Source organism: Theropithecus gelada, chromosome 7b (genome assembly GCF_003255815.1).
Source record: "Theropithecus gelada isolate Dixy chromosome 7b, Tgel_1.0, whole genome shotgun sequence".
Taxonomy (NCBI): Eukaryota; Metazoa; Chordata; class Mammalia; order Primates; family Cercopithecidae; genus Theropithecus; species Theropithecus gelada.
This window is the reverse complement of record NC_037675.1, coordinates 65,933,590-65,957,070: the sequence shown is the minus strand read 5'-3', so window position 1 is coordinate 65,957,070 and position 23,481 is coordinate 65,933,590. Positions and strand designations below refer to the sequence as shown.

General features: G+C 42.2%; 1 protein-coding gene across 1 annotated transcript in view; it reads right to left on the bottom strand.

Moving 5' to 3' along the window:
• Positions 1 to 7,084: 7,084 nt before the first annotated feature.
• The window catches only part of PPP1R36 (protein phosphatase 1 regulatory subunit 36), a 43,563-nt gene continuing 27,166 nt past the window's right edge, over positions 7,085 to 23,481 (bottom strand). The window contains exons 9-12 of the mRNA XM_025392380.1: positions 9,618 to 9,660; positions 9,124 to 9,302; positions 8,198 to 8,389; positions 7,085 to 7,333 (exon numbers count right to left, since the gene is read on the bottom strand). Coding sequence (XP_025248165.1) covers positions 7,147 to 7,333; positions 8,198 to 8,389; positions 9,124 to 9,302; positions 9,618 to 9,660 — 601 coding nt within the window. The 3' untranslated portion in view covers positions 7,085 to 7,146. The remainder of the gene's footprint in view (positions 7,334 to 8,197; positions 8,390 to 9,123; positions 9,303 to 9,617; positions 9,661 to 23,481) is intronic.

Below are 23,481 nucleotides of genomic sequence, written 5' to 3'. Positions count from 1 at the left end.
TGCACAAGGAGGAGGGAGACCAAGATGCAAAGGAAGTGGCCCCAGACACCAAGCCTCTTGGCATGGCTCACCTAGACTGCCTGAGGCATCACCCTACAGGGACATTCACCAACATGTCCCCAAACTCAGACACAGAACAACTTTATGAACCTGCTGCCAGGCACAGACTGCTCCAGAGATGAAAGCAGAGAGATCTGCAAATAAAACCAGGGGTGGGAGTCCATCCCAAGCCTTCGGTTCCCTGAAACTTCTTTCTGCAACCTGAACCTTGTTCAGAGGGAGGAGAGACGAATGGTAATGAGTCTTGGAGAAGTTCAATTTACTTTTCTTTCTTAATAAAGTATAAAAATTACCTAAGAGATCAGAATGCTACATGCCAAGTCCTAAATAGGATGGTTTGTTTCTGTGATGAAATCGAAGCCCCAAACAGATGTGAAGATGGAAATGCTGACATAGTGGGGCAGGCTGAATCTCAGAAGAGGGTGATGGTTCAAGTGTGATAGGAGCCTGGAGTAGACGGCCTTAAAACAAAGAGACTTTTGCAGCCACTGGCAAAAGGTTAAGCAGTAAGACCCTATCTTTCCTGTTTAAGGGAGAAGTCCTCACTACCTTCTAACTAACCCCACAGTCCAGCTCCAAAGAACATGGCCACCCGGTTTCAAACCCTGTAAGGACCTCATGAAGCATTCCCTGACTCCCATCCCGATTCTGCCTAGCAAGGCCCCACACATCTTCAAGAGCCAACCTTATGCCCATCCCTCCATCCCCGCTCATAGGCTCTCTCTTTTAAGCCCTAGGCATTATATTTCTTTATTTCTGACTTTTGGCCTCCGTTTTGAGTATGTATTTGTCTTATCCTCACCCTTCTGCCCAGAGAGCAACTTGAGTAAAGGACTGCACGTTGTCCTCTATATCCACATAGCAGGTGCCATGTAAATATTTGCTGAACATTTTTTAAAGTCAATGTTTTATTTTAGAACAGTTTTAGATTTACAGAAAAATTGGGAAGATAGTAGAGAGTTCCTATATACCCCACACCCAGTTTCCCCTATTCTTAACGTCTTATATGAGTACAGTACGTCTGCCCAGTTAATGAACCAATATTGAACATTATTATAAACTAAAATTGGCCAGGTGTGGTGGCTCATGCCTATAATCCCAACACTTTGAGAAGCTGAGACAGGAGGATCACTTGAGACAAGAACAGCCTGGGCAATAAAGGGAGATCTTGTCTCTAAAAATTAAAACAGTAATAATAAGTACTAACTAAAATCTATACCGACAATCTTCTTAATTTCTACCTTCCTTCTTCAGAAGCCCATCCAGGATACTGTATTACATTTAGTAATCGTGTTGCAGTTTCTCAGACTTTGCTTGTTTGAGATAGAATTCACATATCATAAAATCCACCCTTTTAAAGTGTACAACTCTGTGATTTTTTTACTGTATTCACAAAATTGTACAACCAGTAGCATTATCTAATTCTAGGACATTTTCATCTCCCCTAAAAGAAACTCCACCTTGGCCGGGCGCGGTGGCTCACACTTGTAATCCCAGCACTTTGGGAGGCCAAGGCGGGCGGATCACGAGGTCAGGAGATTGAGACCATCCTGGCTAACACCGTGAAACCCCATCTCTACTAAAAATACAAAAAATTAGCCAGGTGTGGTGGCGGGCACCTGTAGTCCCAGCTACTCGGCAGGCTGAGGCAGGAGAATGGCGTGAACCCGGGAGGCAGAACTTGCAGTGAGCCAAGATTGCACCACTGCACTCCAGTCTGGGCGACACAGTGAGACTCCGTTTCAAAAAAAAAAGAAACTCCACCTGTTAGCTGTCACTGCTCTTTCCCTCCTCCCAGCAGCTTCTGGCACCACTAATAATACCTTGTCTTTATGGATTTGCTTATGCTGGACATTTCACACAATTGGAATCACACATTATGTGTCCTTTTGTGTCTGGCTTCTTTCACTTAGCATAATATTTTCAAATTTCATTCACCTTGTAGCATGAATCAGTACCTCATTCCTTTTTACGGCTGCGTAATGTTTCACTATATGGCTAAACTGCATTTTGTTTATCCATTCATCAACTGAAGGACATTTAGGTTGTTCCATGTTGGGACTGTTATGAATAATACTGCCATGACATTCGTGGGCAAGTTTTCGCATGAACATAATGTTTTCATTTCTTTTGGATGTATTTAGGAGTGGAATTGCTGGGTCATTTGGTAACTCTATGCTTAACTTTTGGAGAAAATGCTAGTTTTCGAAGTGGCTGCATCATTTTACATTCCCACCAGCAATGTTAGGAGGGTTCCAATTTTTCCACATCCTCACCGACACTTGTTGTTGTTTTGCTTACAGCCATCCTAGTAGGTGTGAAGTGGTATCTCCTTGTAGTTTTGATTTGCATTTTTTAAATGACTACTGATGTTGAGCATTTTCTCATGGGCTTATTGGTTAGCTATACAACTTCTTTGGATAAATGTCTGTTCAAATCCTTTGTCCATTTAAATATTGTGTATTTTTTCTTGTGAAATCAAAGTTATTTTCATATTCTGAATACTAGATTCTTCACATATGTGATTTGCAAATATTTTCTCTCATTTTGGGGGTTGGGTTTATACTTTCTTATTTTTCTTTATAATGGCTTTATTGAAATATAATCCACATGCCATGTAATTCACTCTTTAAAATGTAACAATTTGGTTGTTTTTAGTATTTTCAGAGTTATACAACCATCACCATAATTTTCTTAATAGTGTCCTTTGAAGCACAGAAGTTATTAATTTTGATGAGGTCCAATTTACCAATTTTTCTCTGGTTGCTTGTGCTTTTGGTGTTGTATTCAAGAAACTACTGCCTAACCCAACAACATAAGGATTTACTCCTATGTTTTCTTTTAATAGTCTACTTTTACCTCTTATATTTAGGTCTATGATCCATGTTGACTTCAATTTTGCATATGGTGTGAGGTATGGATCCAACTTATTCTTTTGCTGGTGAATATCTAGTTGTCTCAGAACCATTTGTTGAAAATATTATTTTCCCCATTGAATTATCTTGGCACCCTTATCAAAAATCAACGGCCTGGCCGGGCGCGGTGGCTCAAGCCTGTAATCCCAGCACTTTGGGAGGCCGAGATGGGCGGATCACGAGGTCAGGAGATCGAGACCATCCTGGCTAACATGGTGAAACCCCGTCTCTACAAAAAAATAAAAAAAAAAAAAAAAAAAAAAAAAAAAAAAATAGCCGGGCGAGATGGCGGGCGCCTGTAGTCCCAGCTACTCGGGAGGCTGAGGCCGGAGAATGGCGTGAACCCGGGAGGCGGAGCTTGCAGTGAGCTGAGATCCGGCCACTGCACTCCAGCCTGGGCTACAGAGCGAGACTCCGTCTCAAAAAAAAAAAAAAAAAAAAAAAAAAAAAATCAACGGCCTGGCTGGGCGCAGTGGCTCACGCCTGTAATCCCAGCACTTTAGGAGGCCAAGGTGGGCAGATCATGAGGTCAGGAGATCGAGATCATCCTGGCTAACACGGTGAAACCCCGTCTCTACTAAAAATACAAAAACTTAGTTGGGCGTGGTGGCAGATGCTTGTAGTCCTAGCTACTCGGGAGGCTGAGGCAGGAGAATAGCATGAACCCGGGAGGCACAGAGCTTGCAGTGAGCTGAGATTGTGCCACTGCACTCCAGCCTGGGTGACTCGGTCTCAAAAAATAAATAAATAAATAAAATAAAATAAAATAAAATAAAATAAAATAAAATAAAATAAATGGCCCATAATACATGCATGGGTTTATTTCTAGACTTTTGATTCTATTTCATTGATCTAAATATTTGTTCTTATGCCAGTACCACACGGTCTTGATTTCTAAAGCTTGTGGTAAGTTTGAAATCAGAAAGTGTTAGTCCTCCAAATTGGTTCTTCTTTTTCAAGATTATTTGGGCTATTCTGGAACCCTTACAATTTTATATAAATGTTAGAATCATCTTGTCTGTTTCCGCAAAAGACTGAGCTAGAGTTTTGATAGAGATTGCATAGAATGTGTAGATTAATGTGGGGATTACTGCCATCATAACAATATTGTCTTCCAATCCACCGACATAAGATATCTTCATATTTATTTAGGTTTTCTTTAATTTATTTCAGTGATGTTTTGCAGTGGGGTCAATCCCCAACTGAGCCTTTAAATGACTTCACTTTAGCCCTGGTTGTCACTTTGAAGCCTTTTGAGAGACCCTGAGTGAAAGGAGTCAGCTAACTGCCACCATATTCCTAACCTACCAAAACTGTGAGACAATAAATGTTGCTGTTTGAAGTCACAATGTTTTGAGGTAATGTTATACAGCAGTAGATAATGAAGACAACCAGGAATATTCCCCTCCTAAATTTCCACCTCTCCAACTCCTTTGAGTCATCAGTTCTCAGATTTAAATGTCGATTCCTCAGGGATGACTTTCCCTTTCCCTGACAATCTCCCCCATACCAGCAGGCCTCTGATGATACATTCTAACAGCATCCTCTTCTCTTTTGCAGCACTCATCACCATGACAATTTGTTCATAATCTGAGTATTTGTTTCATGCCTGTCTTCCCTCAAGACTGTCAGTTCCATAACTGAGCAGGCTATATTTATTTCATCCACACTGAATTCCCAGCACCTAATGTGGTGCCTAGCATAGAGTGGGGACATAGTAATTGTAGGAAAAAAAATGTAAACTTAAGAATGAATTAATAAATAAATACATCTAAGCCTCATAGTTCAGAAAGGAGGGAGAGAAAAGCCTAGTAAAGATAGTTACAAAAGTCTCATAATTCCAGGATTTTCTTTTTAAAAAATACTTATTAAACGGGCTGGGCGCGGTGGTTTATGCCTGTAATCCCAGCACTTTGGGAGGCTGAGGCAGGCGGATCACAAGGTCAGGAGATCGAGATGATCCTGGCTAACACGGTGAAACCCTGTCTCTACTAAAAATACAAAAAATTAGCCAGGCGTGGTGGCTGGCGCCTGTAGTCCTAGCTATTTGGGAGGCTGAGGCAGGAGAATGACGTAAACCCGGGAGGCGGAGCTTGCAATGAGTCGAAATGGCGCCACTGCACTCCAGCCTGGGCGACAGAGCGAGACTCCATCTCAAAAAAAAAAAAAAAAGACTTTTTAAACAAAACAGGAGGTGCAGTGGCTCACACCTATAATCCCAGCACTTTGGGAGGCCAAGGCAGGCAGATTGCTTGAGCTCAGGAGTTCGAGACCAGCCTGGGAAACATGGTGAGACTCTGTCTCTGCAAAAAATACAAAAATTAGCTGTGTGTGGTGGTACGTGCCTGTGGTCCCAGCTACTCAGGAGGCTAAGGTGGGAGGGTCACCTGAGTCCAGGAGGTGGAGGCTACAGGGAGCCATGAATGTGCCACTGTACTCGAGGCTGGGAGCCTCTTTGACAGAGCAAGACCCTGTCTCAAAAAACAAACAAAAAAACCATGTCAACATATTCTAGTTAAAAATTTGTTATAACAGAGTTTATTATAATCTAATTCTCCACTTTAAAAAAAAGGCCAACCAGGGTTAGCCAATAGTCCAAGAGTTGACGTCGGTAATAAAGGATGAGAGGGTAAAGACAGAGTGCATGTTTAAAAAGCTGCCCCAATATCAATAGGCTGGAATTGATGTTCTTCTGCCCTGGATATTGAATCTGGGAAAGGTGTACAGTTTTTCTATGAAGCTGAATGCCGGAAGGAGGATGTTGAAGTCTGAGGATAAACCTGTGGCCTGGCAAATTTAGTCCCATTGTTTCAGGTGACTAAATTCTATACCCTTACAAGACTTTTAAAATGATATTATATAATCAACAGCTCTATATTCCATCTAGTGAATTGGTTTTATTAGTGATTCTTTATCTTCACTGCCTACCAGATAACATCCAACTCCTCCCTAGCTGGATGTCCAGGACTCAGCTGACCTTTCAGGCTTGCCTACTGCAGACACCATGCTCTTGGCACTCCGCAGTCACAGGGTCCACTTTCCCAACTCTGTGGCTTTGCAAGCGCTCTTCCTCTAACTGCAAGTTCCCTTTCAGTACCACCGAATCCCCCAAAGCTAAGTTCAAATCAGAACTCTCCTGCTGCCCTCAGAACTGACTGCTCCATGGCTCTGTCTTCCTGAGGCACTTCGTGCGTTTATCACTTCTGTGGCTAACAACATATTTAATATTATATTGTGATGATGTATTTTATTTATCTTCTCTGCTACATAGACCTGGAGGATATTGTGTTTGTCTTCATCTTTTTTCCTACATAACACAGTACATGGCTCTGGATGGAATAGGGGCTTAATATATATTTGTTGTTGAATGAAAGAACGAATGTTAAAAGGCTTCTAAATGAATCTGATATAGTTTAAATCCCAATGCCAGTAATAACAATAATAATATAGTCATAGAAAGAGATTAAAGTTAAAAAGTATTAATTTGCCTTTTTAATTATGAAGTTCTGTTTCCCCGTGTACCAAAGAAGACATCTCATAAGGCAAAAATGAACTTAGAAATGAACAAACAAGGCCGGGTGCAGTGGCTCACACCTGTAATCCCAGCACTTTGGGAGGCTGAGGTAGGCAGATCATTTGTGGTCAGGAGTTGGAGACTAGTCTGGCCAACATGGTGAAACCCTATCTCTACTAAAAATACAAAAAAATTAGCCAGGCATGGTGGCACACGCCTGTAATCACAGCTACTCAGGCTAAAGCAGGAGAATCGCTTGACCAAGGTGGAGGTTGCAGTGAGCCGAGATCACGTCACTGCTCTCCAGCCTGGGCTACAGAGCAAGACTCTGTCTCAAAAAAAAAAAAAAAAAAAAAATTCGAAAAATAAACGAATGTTTCTTCACTAGTACACTAGAGCACTGACTAAATGTTCTAATACATTACTCTTAGTAGTCACATAGAGCTCAAATAAATAAATAAACAATAAAGCAAACTACTAAAAATAGGAAAATGAGCTTTTCAAGAGCTTTCAGGAATTCTTTGTCTGCTGTTCAACTTTTAACCAGACAATCTGAAAAATTTTTAAAGCTTAATAATAACGAATAACCATCTTCTATAAAGTCAAAGTAGTTTACTTGAGATACAGGGACTTATCACAGAAATGGAATGTACCAGGTTACTTAGGGCATGATGTTTGAGAGCACAGTGTCTTCATGACCAAGTCCAGTGTATCCTGAATCCTTATGTTATTTGTTTCCATCAGGGAAGGATGTCTCCCAAATGATTTTGTGTTTTCTTCTGGATCAAGGGGGTGAAGCGTATGGGGGTTGAATAGACATCGAGGCTCCCCCAAGATGCCAACTCTGTGAAAAGAATTATTGGGACAGCTGAAGTGGTGAGGCCAAAGACTGACGTGGAGAGTTGAGACTGTGATTGTGGTTGTGTGTATGTGTGTGTGTATATACACTAAAGCTAAGATACACTCTCTCCCTTTTTAAAAACCTTCCCTGTTTCCATGAACTACTACTGTAGTCTAATATATGAGTCCAAAAGTAAATTCTTAGCAAGATTTTGTAGTAGCGCTTCCCACATTTCTCAAAAATGATTCTACTAATAGAAAAACCTCAGCCTTAAAAAAATTCAGTTACAGGGCCGGGCGCGGTGGCTCACACCTGTAATCCCAGCACTTTGGGTGGCCAAGGCGGGCAGATCACCTCAGGTCGGGAGTTTGAGACCAGCCTGACCAACATGGAGAAACCCCATCTCTGCTAAAAATACAAAATTAGCCAGGCTGGTGGCGCATGCCTGTAATCCCAGCTACTCAGGAGGCTGAGGCAGGAGAATCACTTGAACTCGGGAGGCAGAGGTTGAAGTGAGCCAAGACTGGGCCACTGCACTCCAGCCTGGGCAACAAGAGAGGGACTCTGTCTCAAAAAATAATAATAATAATAACAATAATAATAATAATAAATAAATAAATCAGTTACTCACTCCTCCAAACTAGAACTATTTGGAGTCTAGCACCACTTTCTAGCAATTTTTTTTCTGGTCTAGATGGGTGTACCTCAAGATTCTCTAGAAAGGAAACTAGGAGGGCAGCAGGGCAGAAGTAAGAAAATGGGGGCTGTCATCATGGCTCAGTTCCCTGGCAGAGGGCCCCTGCCCCTTCCAGTCCCACCTGGGATGCCACCTCAAGGCACTCATGTTTCTCTTGCCAAGCCACTTACACTGGCATGGACACAGAGTCCAAAGCTCCCACATGCTTTTGCATCTCAGCTGGGAATCTGACGTCTACTTGATGATACTTTTTCTCAAAGACGTTTTGAGCTTTTTCTCTGAGAGATGGCAGCAGAGTAGACATGACTGGAGAACGCATGTTGATGGCTTTTTTAATTGCTGGGCGTTTTGCCATCATTCTCCTGTTGGGGAGGAAGGTGACATTTAGGTCATACAACCCTGTTTTCTAGAAATGTTCTTGAGGCCAAGTGCAGTGGCTCATGCCTGTAATCCCAACCCTTTGGGAGGTCAAGACGGGAGGATCACTTAAGTCCAGGAGTTCGAGACCAGCCAGGGCAACATAGCAAGACCTCCATCTCTACAAAAAATTTCAAAAATTAGCCAGGCGAGACAGCATGCCCACAGTCCTAGCTATAGGAGGATCACTTGAGCCTGGGAGGTTGAGGCTGCAGTGAACTATGATCATGCCACTGCCTTCCAGCGTGGGTGACGGAATGAGATGCTGTCTGAAAAAAAGAAGACGAGGCCAGGCACGGTGGCTCACACCTGTAATCCCAGCACTTTGGGAGGCTGACGTGTGTGAATCACCTGAGGTTAGGAGTTCGAGACTAGCTTGACCAACATGGTGAAACTCTGTCTCTACTAAAAATACAAAAAATTAGCCAGGCGTGGTGGTGCATGTCTGTAATACCAGCTACTCAGGAGGCTGAGACAGGAGAATTGCTTGAACCAGGAGTTGGAGGTTGCAGTGAGCCAAGCTTGTGCCACTGCACTCCAGCCTTGGCAACAGAGCAAGATTCTGTCTCAAAAAAATAAAATAAAATAAAATAGAGGAGAAAAAAGAAAAGAAAAGAAAGGAAAGGAAGAAAGGAAGAAAAGAAATATCCTTGAGCATAGGAAAGTCAAAAGGTCATACCTAAACTGAACAAAAGTCATGCGTTTCTTTTCCCCTCCTGATTCCTCATCTTCACGCCTCCTGCGAGGAATGTTGAACATATTGGTACGAAAGAGTCTCCCTACTTCTTCTTCAATCTCTGTCAAGTGTTGACGTCGGAAGACAATCCAAGCCACATATGTACAGAAAGTGTAAAAGGACTATAACAAAAAATAGACAAGAATCACAATCCTTAGCTGTGAAATGGAAAACTCCCACCTGCCTATATAACACAGCTAAGCAGACACAAACCCAGATGACCCAATTTCCCAATATTCCTGAAACACTGTGCAAAATTACACATGTACTCACTTTTGCACAAGGAAGATCAGACCAACAATTTAAGGTATAGCACATAGCTTGTTAGCATCCTTTTTAGAAAGGATATTCGCTAAAAATAAGTGTCTGACAAATGGTCATTTGTTGTTGGTATAAATTGTTTCATATCAAAAAGCACCAAAACATAAGTGACTCACCTCAAAGAACTTCCAGTCTTTCTGTGTATCTGATATTTTCTCCCTGTAACATAACAAGTCACAACTTGAGAGGGAAGTTCAATCTTTCAGGGACCTAGTCTTTATATTCCTCTAAAGTTAGGGTCATTATCTTGGCCCCAAGATTATTTTCAGCTACACAAATGCTATCAAAAGGCCTTCATAAAGAGTCTCAATACTTTCTTCTTCAACTTCCTATGTTACCCAGATAAAAATCCCTAGAATGGTAAAAAGTTAATCGATATAAATTTGGGGTAAACAAACCAGTGAGGAAATGTATTTTTCCAAAGACTTCTAGTAATTTGAGTGTTGGGGAGGTAAGGAGAGTGGAAAGGTGATAAAGAGGAAGCAGAGAACTAGAAGGTAAGGCTGCAATAAAGAAAAGGAAAATAATTAGCAAACAATAGTTATGGCTATTGGGTACAAAAAGAAACAGAAACAAAAGCCACAAAGATCTATGCCAAAACAACCAATAGACTGAGAACAGCAGTGTGCTCCTCCTTTTGATGGGCATGGGCAAACCTGAGTCTTCTCTCTTACCAGGAGTCCTTGGAACACAAATTCAATGTTAAGAATACTATACTTGGCCAGGCGCAGTGGCTCATGCCTGTAATCTCAGCACTTTGGGAGGCCGAGGTGGGAGGATCACTTAAGGCCAGGAGTTTGAGACCAGCCTGGCCAACATGGTGATACCTCGTCTCTACTAAAAATACAAAAATTGGCTGGGTGTGGTGGTGAGCACCTCTAATCCCAGCTACTCGGGAGGCTGAGGCAGGAGAACTGCTTGAACCTGGGAGGCAGAACTTGCAGTAAGCCGAGATTGTGCCACTGCATCCCAGCCTGGGTGACAGAGCAAGACTCCATCTCAAAAAGAAAAAAAACCATACTAAACTGGCATGGGCACAATTAGTGAACATGGCCTCCCCTCCTAACAATTCTGATTCTGACTCCCAGCATTAGGAAACCAGATCTGGTCTGGGGAGCCCTTGAGAGTTGATTGAGGGGGCTATGCATCTGCAATCACTTCATCAGTCACAGCAGCCAAGGCCAGACCCTGGACACTTCAAGGCTGATCCTAGTTTTGCTTCTTTTTTAAGACAGAGCTGGAGTGCGGTAGTGTGATCATAGCTCACTACAGCCTCAACCTTTTGGGCTCAAGCAATCCTCCCACCTGCCAATCCTCCCCCCTCCAATCCTCCCACCAGACTGTAGGAGTTCAGGATGGTTCTGGAGAGCCTGGTACCCACCTCAGCCTCATAAGAAGCTGGGACCACAGGTATACACCACCACACTGGCTATTTGTTTTTCTTTGATACAGGGTCTCACTCTGTCACCCAGGCTGAAGCACAGTGGCATGATCATGGCTCACGGCAGCCCTGACCTCCCCAGCCTCAGGTGATCCTCCCACCTCAGCCTCCCAAGTAGCTGGGACTAAGGCACACGCCACCACGACCAGCTAATTTTTGTATTTTTTGTAGAGACGGGGTTTCACATGTTGGCCAGGCTGGTCTCGAATGCCTGAGCTCAAGCTATCCACCCATCTCACCGTCCCAAAGTGCTGGGATTACAGGCATGAGCCAAGGTGCCCGACCTGCTTCTGCTTTTGTTGGAGCCTTCCTTGGAGGAACTGTGACTCTGAGGATTGGCCTTGGTACCAGGCTCTCCAGAACCATCCTGAACTCCCACAGTCTGGGAAAGATGACCCAAATCTCACAGGACCTTCGGCCTTCTCACAAGGACTTCCTGGTCTGAATGGGCCTAACCTAGCCCTTCACTTGGGGAATGAGGCCGAAGAGGTGGTTACTGGGGCCTGCCCCTCCCCTCCTACAGACTCTCTTCATTATATATTGGTTTCTTCATGTGCAAGTCTTCAATAAAGAACTGCGGCAATAGCAATTACAGTGAACATGGACTAAGTATGGAGTATGTGCCGGGTACTGCGCTAAGCCCTTTACACGTATGATCGTATCTAGTTTTCATAACATCCCGCACCATGCTAAGCCCTTTACATGTATGATCATATCTGGTCTTCATAACATCCCTACGGTATAGTCAACATTATTATTCCCAATTCTCAACTGAGGAAACTAAAGTTGAGACTTAAGTCCAAAGACATATATTTAATTAGGGGCAGATCCTGTACTAAAAATCAGGCCTGTCAGATACCCACATCTGTCCTCATAACTGGAATGTGAGGAGAATAAGCTTTTTTCTTTAAAATAGTTTGCAGATAAACATATTGAACAACAGAGCTCAGCGGAAACTTTTCGGAGCAACCCTCAGCATTTCTTTTCTGTGCAACCTGAGGCCTCCACCTGAGGGGTGTGCTGATGTGAAATTTCTGCCCTTTCAAAGCTCCTCTTCCGTAACCAACTGTAAATCTTCTGCCAGCTGAAACCAGAGACCATGAACACCTGCCAAGCTGAAGCAAGAAAACCAGCCAAAGTCTGTTTTGGGAATAAAGTCAGCATGCATTCTGGGAGATCGAGAGCAGAGCTCACAACAGCACAAGGCAAACCAGCACCATCTTAGCACGGTTTTGAAATGAGAGTGATTGCCCAGGAAACACACTTTCTTTCCTTTTCTTTCTGGGTTCTTTTTTTAGATATTAGAAGAGAAGGTAAGGCTGGGCACAGTGGCTCACGCCTGTAATCCCAACACTTTGGGAGGCCGAGGCAGGTGGATCACCTGAGGTCAGGGGTTCGAGACCAGCCTGACCAACATGGAGAAACCCCATCTCTACTAAAAATACAAAATTAGCCGGGCGTGGCGGCAGTTGCCTGTAATCACAGCTACTCAGGAGGCTGACTCAGGGAGAATTGCTTGAACCCAGGAGGTGGAGGTTGCAGTGAGCCAAGATCGCGTCACTGCACTGCAACCTGGGCACAGAGCAAGATTCCATCTCAAAAAAAGAGAAAAAAAAAAGAAGAAGAAGAGAAGGTAACATGAACCTCTTTCCACTTTCCCTCAAGTTGCCATACACACTGGAACTCTTTCTCTCTCTTTTTTTTTTTTTTCTTTTTTTTGAGATGGACTTTCACTCTTGTTGCCCAGGCTGGAGTGTAATGGCACGATCTTGGCTCACCACAACCTCCGCCTCCCAGGTTCAGACGATTCTCCTGCCTCAGTGTCCCGAGTAGCTGGGATTACAGACATGCACCACCACGCCCAGCTAATTTTGTATTTTTAGTAGAGATGGGGTTTCTCCATGTTGGTCAGGCTGGTCTTGAACTCCTGACCTCAGGTGATCCGCCTGCCTCAGCCTCCCAAAGTGCTGGGATTACAGGTGTGAGCCACGGCGCCTGGCCTAACTCTTTCTCTCTTAATGCCCAAAGCAAACTGATGTAACCCATACTGCAAAAATTAAGTACAGAATGTTGTGGGTTTCTTCTTACCATTCTGATTTAGCCCTGCATATGAAATAGAAATGCGCCCAGGAAATGGGTGCATACAATGAATACATTTGGGGACTTCAAAGTTAAAAGCTCTACATATTTATTTCTAGCTGGTATATTTTGAGTCGTTTTCCTGTCTTTTTTGGTATTTTATAATTTTTATATTAAGTACATATACTTAAAATAAATTGATTATAAATTTAAAATTTTATTGATTATAAAATAAAATTGGCTGGGCGTGGTGGCTCACACCTGTAATTCTAGCACTTTGGGGGGCCAAGGCAGGAGGATCGCTTGAGCTCAGGAGTTCAAGACCAGCCTGGGTAAGTTGGCGAAACCCGATCTCTACAAAAAAACACAGAAAAAAAAAAATAGCTGGGAGTGGTGGCACACACCTTGTAGTCCCAGCTACTTTTGGGGCCAGGTGAGAGCATTGCTTGAGAACAGGAAGTTGAGGCTGCAGTGAGCCGAGATAGTGCCACTGCACTCTAGCCTGGGTGACAAAGTGAGACTCCATCTCAAAAAAATAAAAAATAAAAATTAATTTAATTTAATTTAAAAAAATTAAAATAACAAAATTTAAGCCTCTCAAAATTGTCTGCAAATAGAAATGGGGTTTAAACAATACAATCTGTGGAAATACAATACAAGTCATAAATGTAATTTTAAATTTTCTAGAAGAAAAACAAGTGAAGAGAAACAAGTGAAGCTAATTTAATATTTTATCTAAACCCCCCAAAACATTATCATTTCAATATAGAAGCAATATTTCTAAAGTACTGAGATATTTTATTCATTTTTAGATTTTCTGTGTACAGTGCTTATTTTTCACTTACAGTATGTTTCAATTTGGACTATCTACATTTCAAAGTGCTCACTAGCCACTTGTGGCAAGTGGCCACCATGCTGGTGAGCACGGACGCCATGCATTCCATGTTTGAGGACACAACCCAAAGGAAAGAGGGGAAAGCCAGCCTGGTAGTAAATCTAGAGATTTTTAGTGGCCTGTTATGATGCTTTCTTATTCCTTCTTGCTACCTTAGACTCTTGGCTCCAAATCAAAATGAAGAAAGTATATTTTATGATTTGTCATTCCTAAAGGGAAACAAAGTTTAGTCCCAGACTTCTGGGCTGGGAAGAAAAAAAAGTTGTGCTCCCCTATTTGCCCCCTGCTGCTGTAGGTATAATCAGGTTTCAATGAAGGGCAAGGTCTGCTCTATACAAGACAGTATCAAAGGGATGTATTTTAGGGGAGGGGAAAGAGGCTTTGGTGCAGCATGTGACTGGGGGTAAGGGCAGAGGAACAGGGCTTAGGGATAATTTATACACCTGAGTTTCAAAAAGACTCCCTTTTTCCCCGTCAGCCCCACTGCTAGCCTCTCTGGTCACCCATCAAGTGACAGCTGCACTGAGAACAGTGGAAGAAGGTATAAATGCTAGGGTCAAGGTGGGGGTGGAGCCAGCATTGGCCATCACCAAAGAAAAGATCTAACTATGGCATGTGCCTGCCACCAAGGAGGTTTTCATATCTTAACTTGGAAAACACAGAGAACTTTTATTGAACATGTTCATCAAAATTCTGCCAAAGCTTTTGGGATGTCAGGGTTCCTCAGACATTTAAAGGCACATGCTTCTACTTCTCAAGAGACATGAAAGCACTAAATTAACAGCACCCAAACTGCTGGTTCTACTAAAATCTTTAATCCTAGAGATAAATAGCATAACGTGTTATAGTCCAATATTAAGTGTGCATATGAGACAAAACAGGGACCAACCCCCCTACACTTAGGGACCTGCCACCCCACCCCCACCCCCAAACATGGAAATAAAGGAAAGCCTTGAGTTCCTTTAAGGGAAATTCCAGGCACCTAGCTAGCTCTGAGAAGTAAATGAGCAACTTGATAAGCAAGAAGGTAACAGTAGCTTAAAAGACAGCCAAGGAAGTTAGAGTCACAAGATGTTTGGTTCTCTATATAAAGTAAAAATAACATTTTAACATACGTCCCTGGGTTGTTTTTTAGAAACTCAGACCCTCACCAAATGGGTCCACTGGCATGTAGACCTCAGATAAGAGGAGACTGAGGACTGAACTCTGACTGCATTCATTGTTCTAAAGTTCTTCCTGAGAGGCCTAGAAGAAGTCATGTCCACGAGCCAGACCTAACACATCTTCCTACAGACCCCAAGTTTTTTAAACAAAGCTGCTCTACCTTAACCAAATCAGAAAATCTTTGAATCTGCTTATGACCTGTAAGGCCCCGCTTCAAAATATCCTGCCTTTTTAGTCCAAACCAATATATAACCTCCATGTATTGATTTACAATTTTGCCTGTAACTTCTGCTTTCCTAAAATTTACTCCTGCCTTTAAAAACCCTTGCTTGCAAGCCATCAGAGAGGTCAGGTCTTAAGCGAGAGCTGCCTGATTCTACTTCCTTGGCGATCTGCAAATAAATGCTCTCCTTTCTCCTGATATTACAAACCATGGTGTGGATGTTTCACCTGACTGCATCAGGCAAGCAGACCCCAGTTCACTTCGGTAACACATATCTGAGAGAGAAAAATCAGAAAACACACATGCAAATATTAGCTTACTGAAATCGGAAAGAAGTGAAATGTTAAAATGAGTTAATCACCACAACTGGCAAAAACATTGTCCTCATCTCCTCCTACGTAAAAGCCACCAAAAGAACAATATAAACTTCTGAATCATGGCAAAAACCTGTTCCAGTCTGTCTTCTATGTCCTTTGTTCAGCGTCTGACCTGTATGGAATTTGTTATGTGGGTGGTGAAATCTACGCTCATTCTTCTATAAACTGCTATCCAGCAGGCAGAGGAAACATGGGTTATGTCGCACACGGTGGAAAAATGACTAGCACCATCTGGAAATGAGCTAGTGCTAAACAGAGGCCATCACCTACTTTCAAACATATGCGTTCCTTTAAAGGTTTATATAAAAATTGCCTTGGAAAAAGTACAATTACTTCAGTGGTACAATTATGCCGAGAACTAAAAAATATTATAAATTCTCTAATTATGGTATAATTGTTTATAGTTTGCTGTTTATCCCAACATTAGTTTGCAATGTATATGTGTTTTTAAAGATTAAACCTTAAGTATGAGAAATTTAAAAAAAATTTTTTTTTGAGGCAGGGTGTTGGTCGGTCACCCAAGCTAGAGTGCAACAGCACAATCACGACACATTGCAGCCTCAAGCTCCCTGGCTCAAGCAGTTCTCCCACCTCAGCCTCCCAGGTGGCTGGAAATACAGGCATGCACCACCATGCCCAGCTAATTTTTAAATTTTTTTTCTGGAGAGAGGGTCTCACTGTGTTGCCCGGGCTGGTCTTGAACTCCTGGGCTCAAGTGATTTTCCTGCCTCAGTCTCCCAAAGTGCTGGGTACAGGCATGAGTCACTGTGCCTGGCTAAAATCATTTCTTAAGAGCAGGTTTTTGTTTTGTTTGTTTGTTTGTTTGTTTGAGATGGAGTCTCACTCTGTCCCCCAGGCTGGAGTGCAGTGGCATGATCTCGGCTCACTGCAAGTTCCGCCTCCCAGGTTCACGCCATTCTCCTGCCTCAGCTTCCTGAGTAGCTGGGACTACTGGCGCACGCCGCCACGCCCGGCTAATTTTTTGTATTTTCAGTAGAGACTGGGCTTCACCACGTTAGCCAGGATGGTCTCGATCTCCTGACCTCGTGATCTGCCTGCCTCAGCCTCCCAAAGTGCCGGGATTACAGGAGTGAGTCACCGTGCCCAGCCCAAGAGCAGGTTTTTTAACCTTAAATCCTAGTTTTCTAACTAGAAGTGACACTTTAAAGACAAGAGATCAGTGTCAATAGTGATATTGTAAATGATTGAGTAGGAAACTGTAAAGATAACTGTAATTTTATCATAATGCTTTTCTTAAAAACTTTGTCAAGAGAAAACACTACTTCTTTCTAAACAATGAAGTCTACAGCAAGCTAAACCTCCACCAGCAGCCCTAGACACCAGCAAAAGCTTCCTGTTTTTGGATCACAGAAAGGTATTTTTGATGCTGAAACATCCCCAACTTCTAAGTATCTCTATGTTATATCTACTACTATACCACGCTCATCACAGATATTAAATGTAACAATTCCATTATTTTATATATGCTCTTGTCCTTTTGGGTTTCTTTTTTCTTTTAATTTTAGGTTTGGGGGTACATGTGAAGTCTTGTTACATAGATAAACACGAGTCACGGGGGATTGTTGTACATATTATCACATCACTCAGGTATTAAGCTCAGTACATAATACTTATCTTTTCTGCTCCTCTCCCTCCTCCTACCCTTCTCACCTTAAGTGGACCCCAGTATCTGTTGCTTCTTTCTTTGTGTTCATAAGTTCTTATCATTTAGCTCCCACTTATAAATAAATGAGAACATGCAGTATTTGATTTTCCTCTCCTGTGCTAGTTTGCTAAGGATAATAGCCTCCAGCTCTATCCATGTTCCCACAGAAGGCATGATCTCATTCTTTTTTATAGCTGCAGAATATTCCAAGGTGTAAACATACCACCTTTTATTTATCCAGTGTGTCATTGTTGGGCATTTAGGTTGATTCCATTGATTCCATGTATTTGCTATTGTGAACGGTGCTGCAACGAACATTCGCATGCATATGTCTTTACGGCAGAATGCTTTACATTCCTCTGGGTATATACCCAGTAATGGGAATGCTGGGTCGAATGGTAGTTCTGCTTTTAGCTCTTGAGGAATTGCCATACTGCTTTCCACAGTGGTTGAACTCATTTACACTCCCACCAACAGTGTATAAGGGTTCCCTTTTTTCTGCAACCTCGCCAGCATCTGTTATTTTTTGACTTTTTAATAATGGCCATTCTGACTGGTATGAAATAGTATCTCATTGTGGTTTTTATTTTTTACTGTAACCCACAGAAAGAAATATATTTAATAGAGTCCTCAATACACACTGAAACAAAAGTCTCCTAAAACAATACTTACTTTTACTTTTTATGATGTACTCTGATTTTTAAAGTTCTAGTCTATTCTCTTCAAGACTTACTAAATTGATTTTGAGATCCATTAATGTGTTGTAACTTGTACTTTGAAAAACATTGGTTTAGCGCGGTGATGAAATACCTGTAATCCCAGCACTTTGGGAGGCCGAGGCGGGTGAATCAGCTGAGGTCAGGAGTTCAAGACCAGCCTGACTAACACAGTGAAACCCCGTCTCTACTAAATACAAAAAATTAGCCAGGCGTGGTGGCAGAGGTTGCAGTGAGCCAGGATTGCACCACTGCACTCCACCCTGGGCAACAGGAGTGAAACTCTGTCTCAAAAAAAAAAAAAAAAGTCCAGTCGTGGTGGCTCACGCCTATAATCCCAACACTTTGGGAGGTCAAGGCAGGCGGATCACAAGGTCAGGAGATAGAGACCATCCTGGCTAACATGGTGAAACTCCATCTCTACTAAAAATACAAAAAATTAGGGCATGGTGGCGGGCGCCTGTAGTCCCAGCTACTTGAGAGGCTGAGGCAGGAGAATGGCGTGAACCCAGGAAGGGGAGCTTGCAGTGAGCTGAGATTACGCCACTGCACTCCAGCCTGGGCGACACAGCGAGACTCTGTCTCAAAAAAAAAAAAAAAAGAAAAAATAGTAATCATGGCAGCAAAGCTTAAAAATGCTATGATGTTGGATATGTTATCAGAAGCAGACACCAAGACAGGACTGGACATGAGATTTATTGGAGGAAACGATGGTGACAGAAAATGAGAGAACTGGAGAAGGCAAGGAGCGCCGTCACACCTCAATGCATGTCTGACCCTGTGAGAGAGGAAAGGCAGGAGGGTCTGGGTAGGAAGGAACTCAGACAGTGGCAAAGCTCTAGGAAAGTTTTGACCAGGCCAAAGGGGAGTCCTCGAGCTGAAGCTGTCAGTCAGAGGAGTCCCGCAACCGTGAGGAATGGGCCTGCTGCACTCAGACACTGGCAGGAGGCAGCCTATGGGAAGCATGGTGCAATGGGCTGAATGTTTGTGTTCTCCCAAAATTCGTATGTTGAAATCCTAACTCCCAGTGTGATGGTATCAGGATGTGAGGACTTTGGAAGTAACTAAGTCATGAACATAGAGCCCTTATATATGAATTAGTGTTCTAGAAAAGAGACCCCAGAAAGCTCTGTCATCTTCTTTCTGCCATGTTGAGGATACAATGAGAAGCTGGCAGTCTGCAACCTAGAAGAGGGCCCTCACCAGAGCCTGACCATGCTGGTATACTGATCTTAGACCTGCAGCCTGTAGAACTGTGAGAAAGATATTTCTGTTGTTTATAAGCCACCCTGTCTATGGTACTTGGCTATAGCAACCCAAACAGGCTAAAACATGTGGCCTCAGTGCAGACCTGGTGGTGGATTCAGGCGCAACAGCTGGGGCCACTGCTCAGTTACACTCCCTGAGTGCCACATTTTCATGGTCCCATGCTGGAAAGCAGAACCAAATTTGTCAACTCCATAAAAGAACTGCAGCAGCAAAAACTTGAAAGCTGCAGAACGGATGTAGTAGAATAAAGAATGGGTGCTGTCAGGGATACACATTAAGAGTGTATTCCCAAGTCATGAAAAATCACACACACATGGTGAATCGAATCACACAGATGGTGGGCCTCAGAAGTGGATCGAGGACATCTACCACTATAGAAACAGGGGTGTGAAAGAAGCGAAATGGCCAACAATGACAAGAAACAACCAAAACACAAAGAAAGTGAGCCTGAACTGAAAGTATATCGATGCAAACATCAATAAATATCAAGTTCCAGCCGAGAGAAACTTCATATGTATATCTGTTTTTTAACTTTATAAACTAATATAGCTCCTTATGAATAGCCAAGAAGAAATTAGAGAATATATGCCTGTGCCCCTCAGACCCTAGGTAACTTGGAAAAAAATCTACCCAACTAAAGAATGAATTAGGGCCGAGTGCCGTGGCTCATGCCTGTAATCCCAGCACTTTGGGAGGCTGAGGTGGGTGGATCACCTGCGGTCAGGAGTTTGAGACCAGCCTGACCAATATGATGAAACCCCATCTCTACTAAAAATACAAAAATTAGCCAGGCTTGTTGGTGTGTGCCTGTAATCCCAGCTACTCGGGAGGCTGTCAGGAGAATTGCTTGAACCCAGGAGGCAGAGGTTGCAGCGAGCAGAGATAGTGCCACTGTACTTCAGCCTGGGCGACGGAGCGAGACTCCATCTCAAAAAAAAAAGAAAAAAAAAAAGACTGAATTAGCCACATACAGTCTCTGTCCTGCCTTTTCTTTTTGTAGGTAGTCAGAAAAGATTGGAACATCCAGAAAAAGTGAAAAAAGAAAAAAAAATTGCAACCACATCTCATATTTGTAAAGTTCATTATATGGGAGGGTAGAAATTGATGCTCAAATGAAAGACATTAAAACACAGATTAAGCAAAACTTTTAGTAAGAGTTGGGTAATAAGAAAAAATAAACTGGAAAAATAGGGTAAGAACAGCAAAATATAAACACAGAATTTCATGAAGCATTTTCAATTACCAAGACTAACCCAAAAAAGGGACCTCAAATTATGTTTTTCCATTTATCTTTTGTCACAGCAACATGTGTTCTTGAATAAGACTCTTAAAATTTACACATGATATATCACATTTAAATGTGCATACTATTTGACTCAGGAATTCTAGTTTAAGGAACTTATCTTTAGGACAAACTAGCAACTTATCTCAAATAGGCAAAATGGCCAGATAGAACATTGCCAAAGGTAAGAGGAGCGACTCTTGTTATCAGATGTTAAGTCACACCCTTTCCTGCCTGGCTCCCACCTATGCTCCTCAGTCAAGTGTCCCTAAGGGACACCCCTCACTCTCCTGCTACGGGTGCCCACTATCTGTCTATGCTGCTATTGTACTGACCAGCAATCTTTGCTTTCCTTACTTGATGACTCCTCCATTAGACTGTACACACTCCTTGAAGACTGTATGTTCTTTGCACCCTAGCACTTGGCACCATAACTACCACATAACAGGCACTCAACGTGAGTTGAATAAATCAAAGAAAAATATCAGCCATATAGTCCTGTATTTATAACAGAAAAACTGATCAATAAAACTCAATAGGAATTCCCCAAATTGGGTTAAAATATTAGAAAAATTCAACACCTAATAAATAAGAAATGTTACAGAGTGTGGAGACTAAAATCACTAAGTATTGGAAAGTTGGATATTAGTAAAGACAAAATATCTTAAGATTCATAACTCTTCTTATATGTTGTAACAAACCTCGAATAGATCAAAGATCAACATTTTTTTAAAACCTTATTGTTTAAAACTAGGAAAGAAAGGTAAATAGTTTAACCTAGGAATGGCAAGAACTTGCATGACTCTCGAGTAGCATCAGAAACAAGGTAGACGTATTCAAATAAATAAAAATGTGAAACATTTTCCTAATATGTAAAAACATAAATACCAAAAAGAAAGCAACAAACTAGAAATACAAATGACCAATCCTTGCTATGGGATACATATTTTAAAATTATACAAATTTTCAGCTGAGCACAGCGGCTCATGCCTGTAATCCCTGCACTTTGGGAGGCCAAGGCAGGCAGATCACTTGAGCCCAGAAGTTTGAAACCAGCCTGGGCAACATGGAGAAACCCTATCTCTACTAAAAATAGAAAAATTAGCTGGGCATGGTGGTGCACATCTGTAGCCCCAGCTACTCAGGAGGCTGAGGTGAGAGGATCACCTGAGCCCGGAATGCAGAGGTTGCAGTGAGCTGAGATCACACCTTGTCACTACACTCCAGCCTGGGCCACAGAGCAAGACTTGTCTCAAAAAAAAAAAAAAAAAAAATTATACAAATTCCCAGTTTCCATTTAATAGATGGTTAAAACTAAATGAACAGGCAGGCAGCAAATTATTTTACACAGAAAGACCACAGCCTCCACCATCATAAAAGATACTCAGTCAAGGCCGGGCTCAGTGGCTCACGCCTGCAATCCCAGCACTCTGGAAGGTCGAGGTGGGAGGATCACCTGAGGTCAGGAGATGGAGACCAGCCTGACCAACATGGTGAAACCCTATCTCTACTAAAAATACAAAAAATTAGCCGGGCGTGGTAGCAGCACCTGTAATCCCAGCTACTCAGGAGGCTGAGGCAGGAGAATTACTACCTAGGAGGCAGAGGTTGCAGTGAGCCAAGATCGTGCCATTACACTATAGACTAGGGGGACAAGAGTGAGACTTCGTCAAAAAAAAAAAAAAAAAAGATACTCAGTCAAATAAAACATCTTTAAGCTTTTTATACACCTTTAAACTGTCAAAAATATTAAAGTAATAAAATCCAACGCAACCAGATATACGTACTGCTGATGGTAATACAAAATGTCTTAACCTTCTTAGAGAACAATCTAGCAGTATGTATCAAGAGCTACAAAACTGTTTGTGGCCTTCTAGGTAAATATACTGTGGAAAATAAGCCACAAGGAAATAGTCCAAATGAACAAAGCAGTTTGTATAAAGCTATTCAATGCAGAAATATTATAACACACAAAAACTAAAATTATGCAAATGTACACAAAAAGAATGGTTAAGCAAATATGTATGTTACATAACAGAATCCTATTCAAAGTGGTAAGTGAAATCATATAATCAGAATAATAAGAGAAAGTACCCCAGAAATACAGAATACAAAAATGTATATACCAACAACTGTGTAAGTATGCTCATTAACAAAGCCGGTCTTTGAAAATGTGGAGAATGTAGAAAGAGACACATCATATACTAGGTTCTTTTCCTATGGAGGGGAAAATTATTTTCCTATAGGGGAAAAAAGCTGTTCTGGCTGACATGGTGTAGATCTGGGGCCTGTTGTGAAACTCAGAGAAGGAGATTCTGAGTTAAGGGTTGATATTTTCGACCTTGTGATCCCAAACCTGTGATGAGACTCCTCTTTAAGTTTTAATTACAGTGGTGTAAAAATAGTCATCCTAAGGTAAAAATGATCTTCCCACAAAGAACCATCTTAGAATCCACACCTCAGCAGCTCCTACTCACAATTGTTGCTGCTGCAAAATAAGCAGTGAAAGGGTAGGGAGACACCTAATCCCCCTGCACTACCAGCCCCACAAGGCCTCCTGCCCAGGGGAGCCAAGTCTGGCAGCAAGAGCCCTTCATGGTTGAGAGCAAGATTTCACTGAGAGACCATGTCACTCAATCTCAAGCAGTGGAAAGTTTTAAAAATATCAGCTGAGATTCTGAGATTTCTTCCACATGCACTTCGCTCTCTCAAAGGAGACATTACAAGGGTTTGGGACAGATTCTCACCTGAGCCCAATTACTCTGGACAACAGAAGAAGGAACATTTTCTCAAGTTAACCAAAGCCAAATGTAAGCATCTTAAGGGTGTGGGTCTATGATGGAGTGATGATCTAATGAAGTGTAAAAT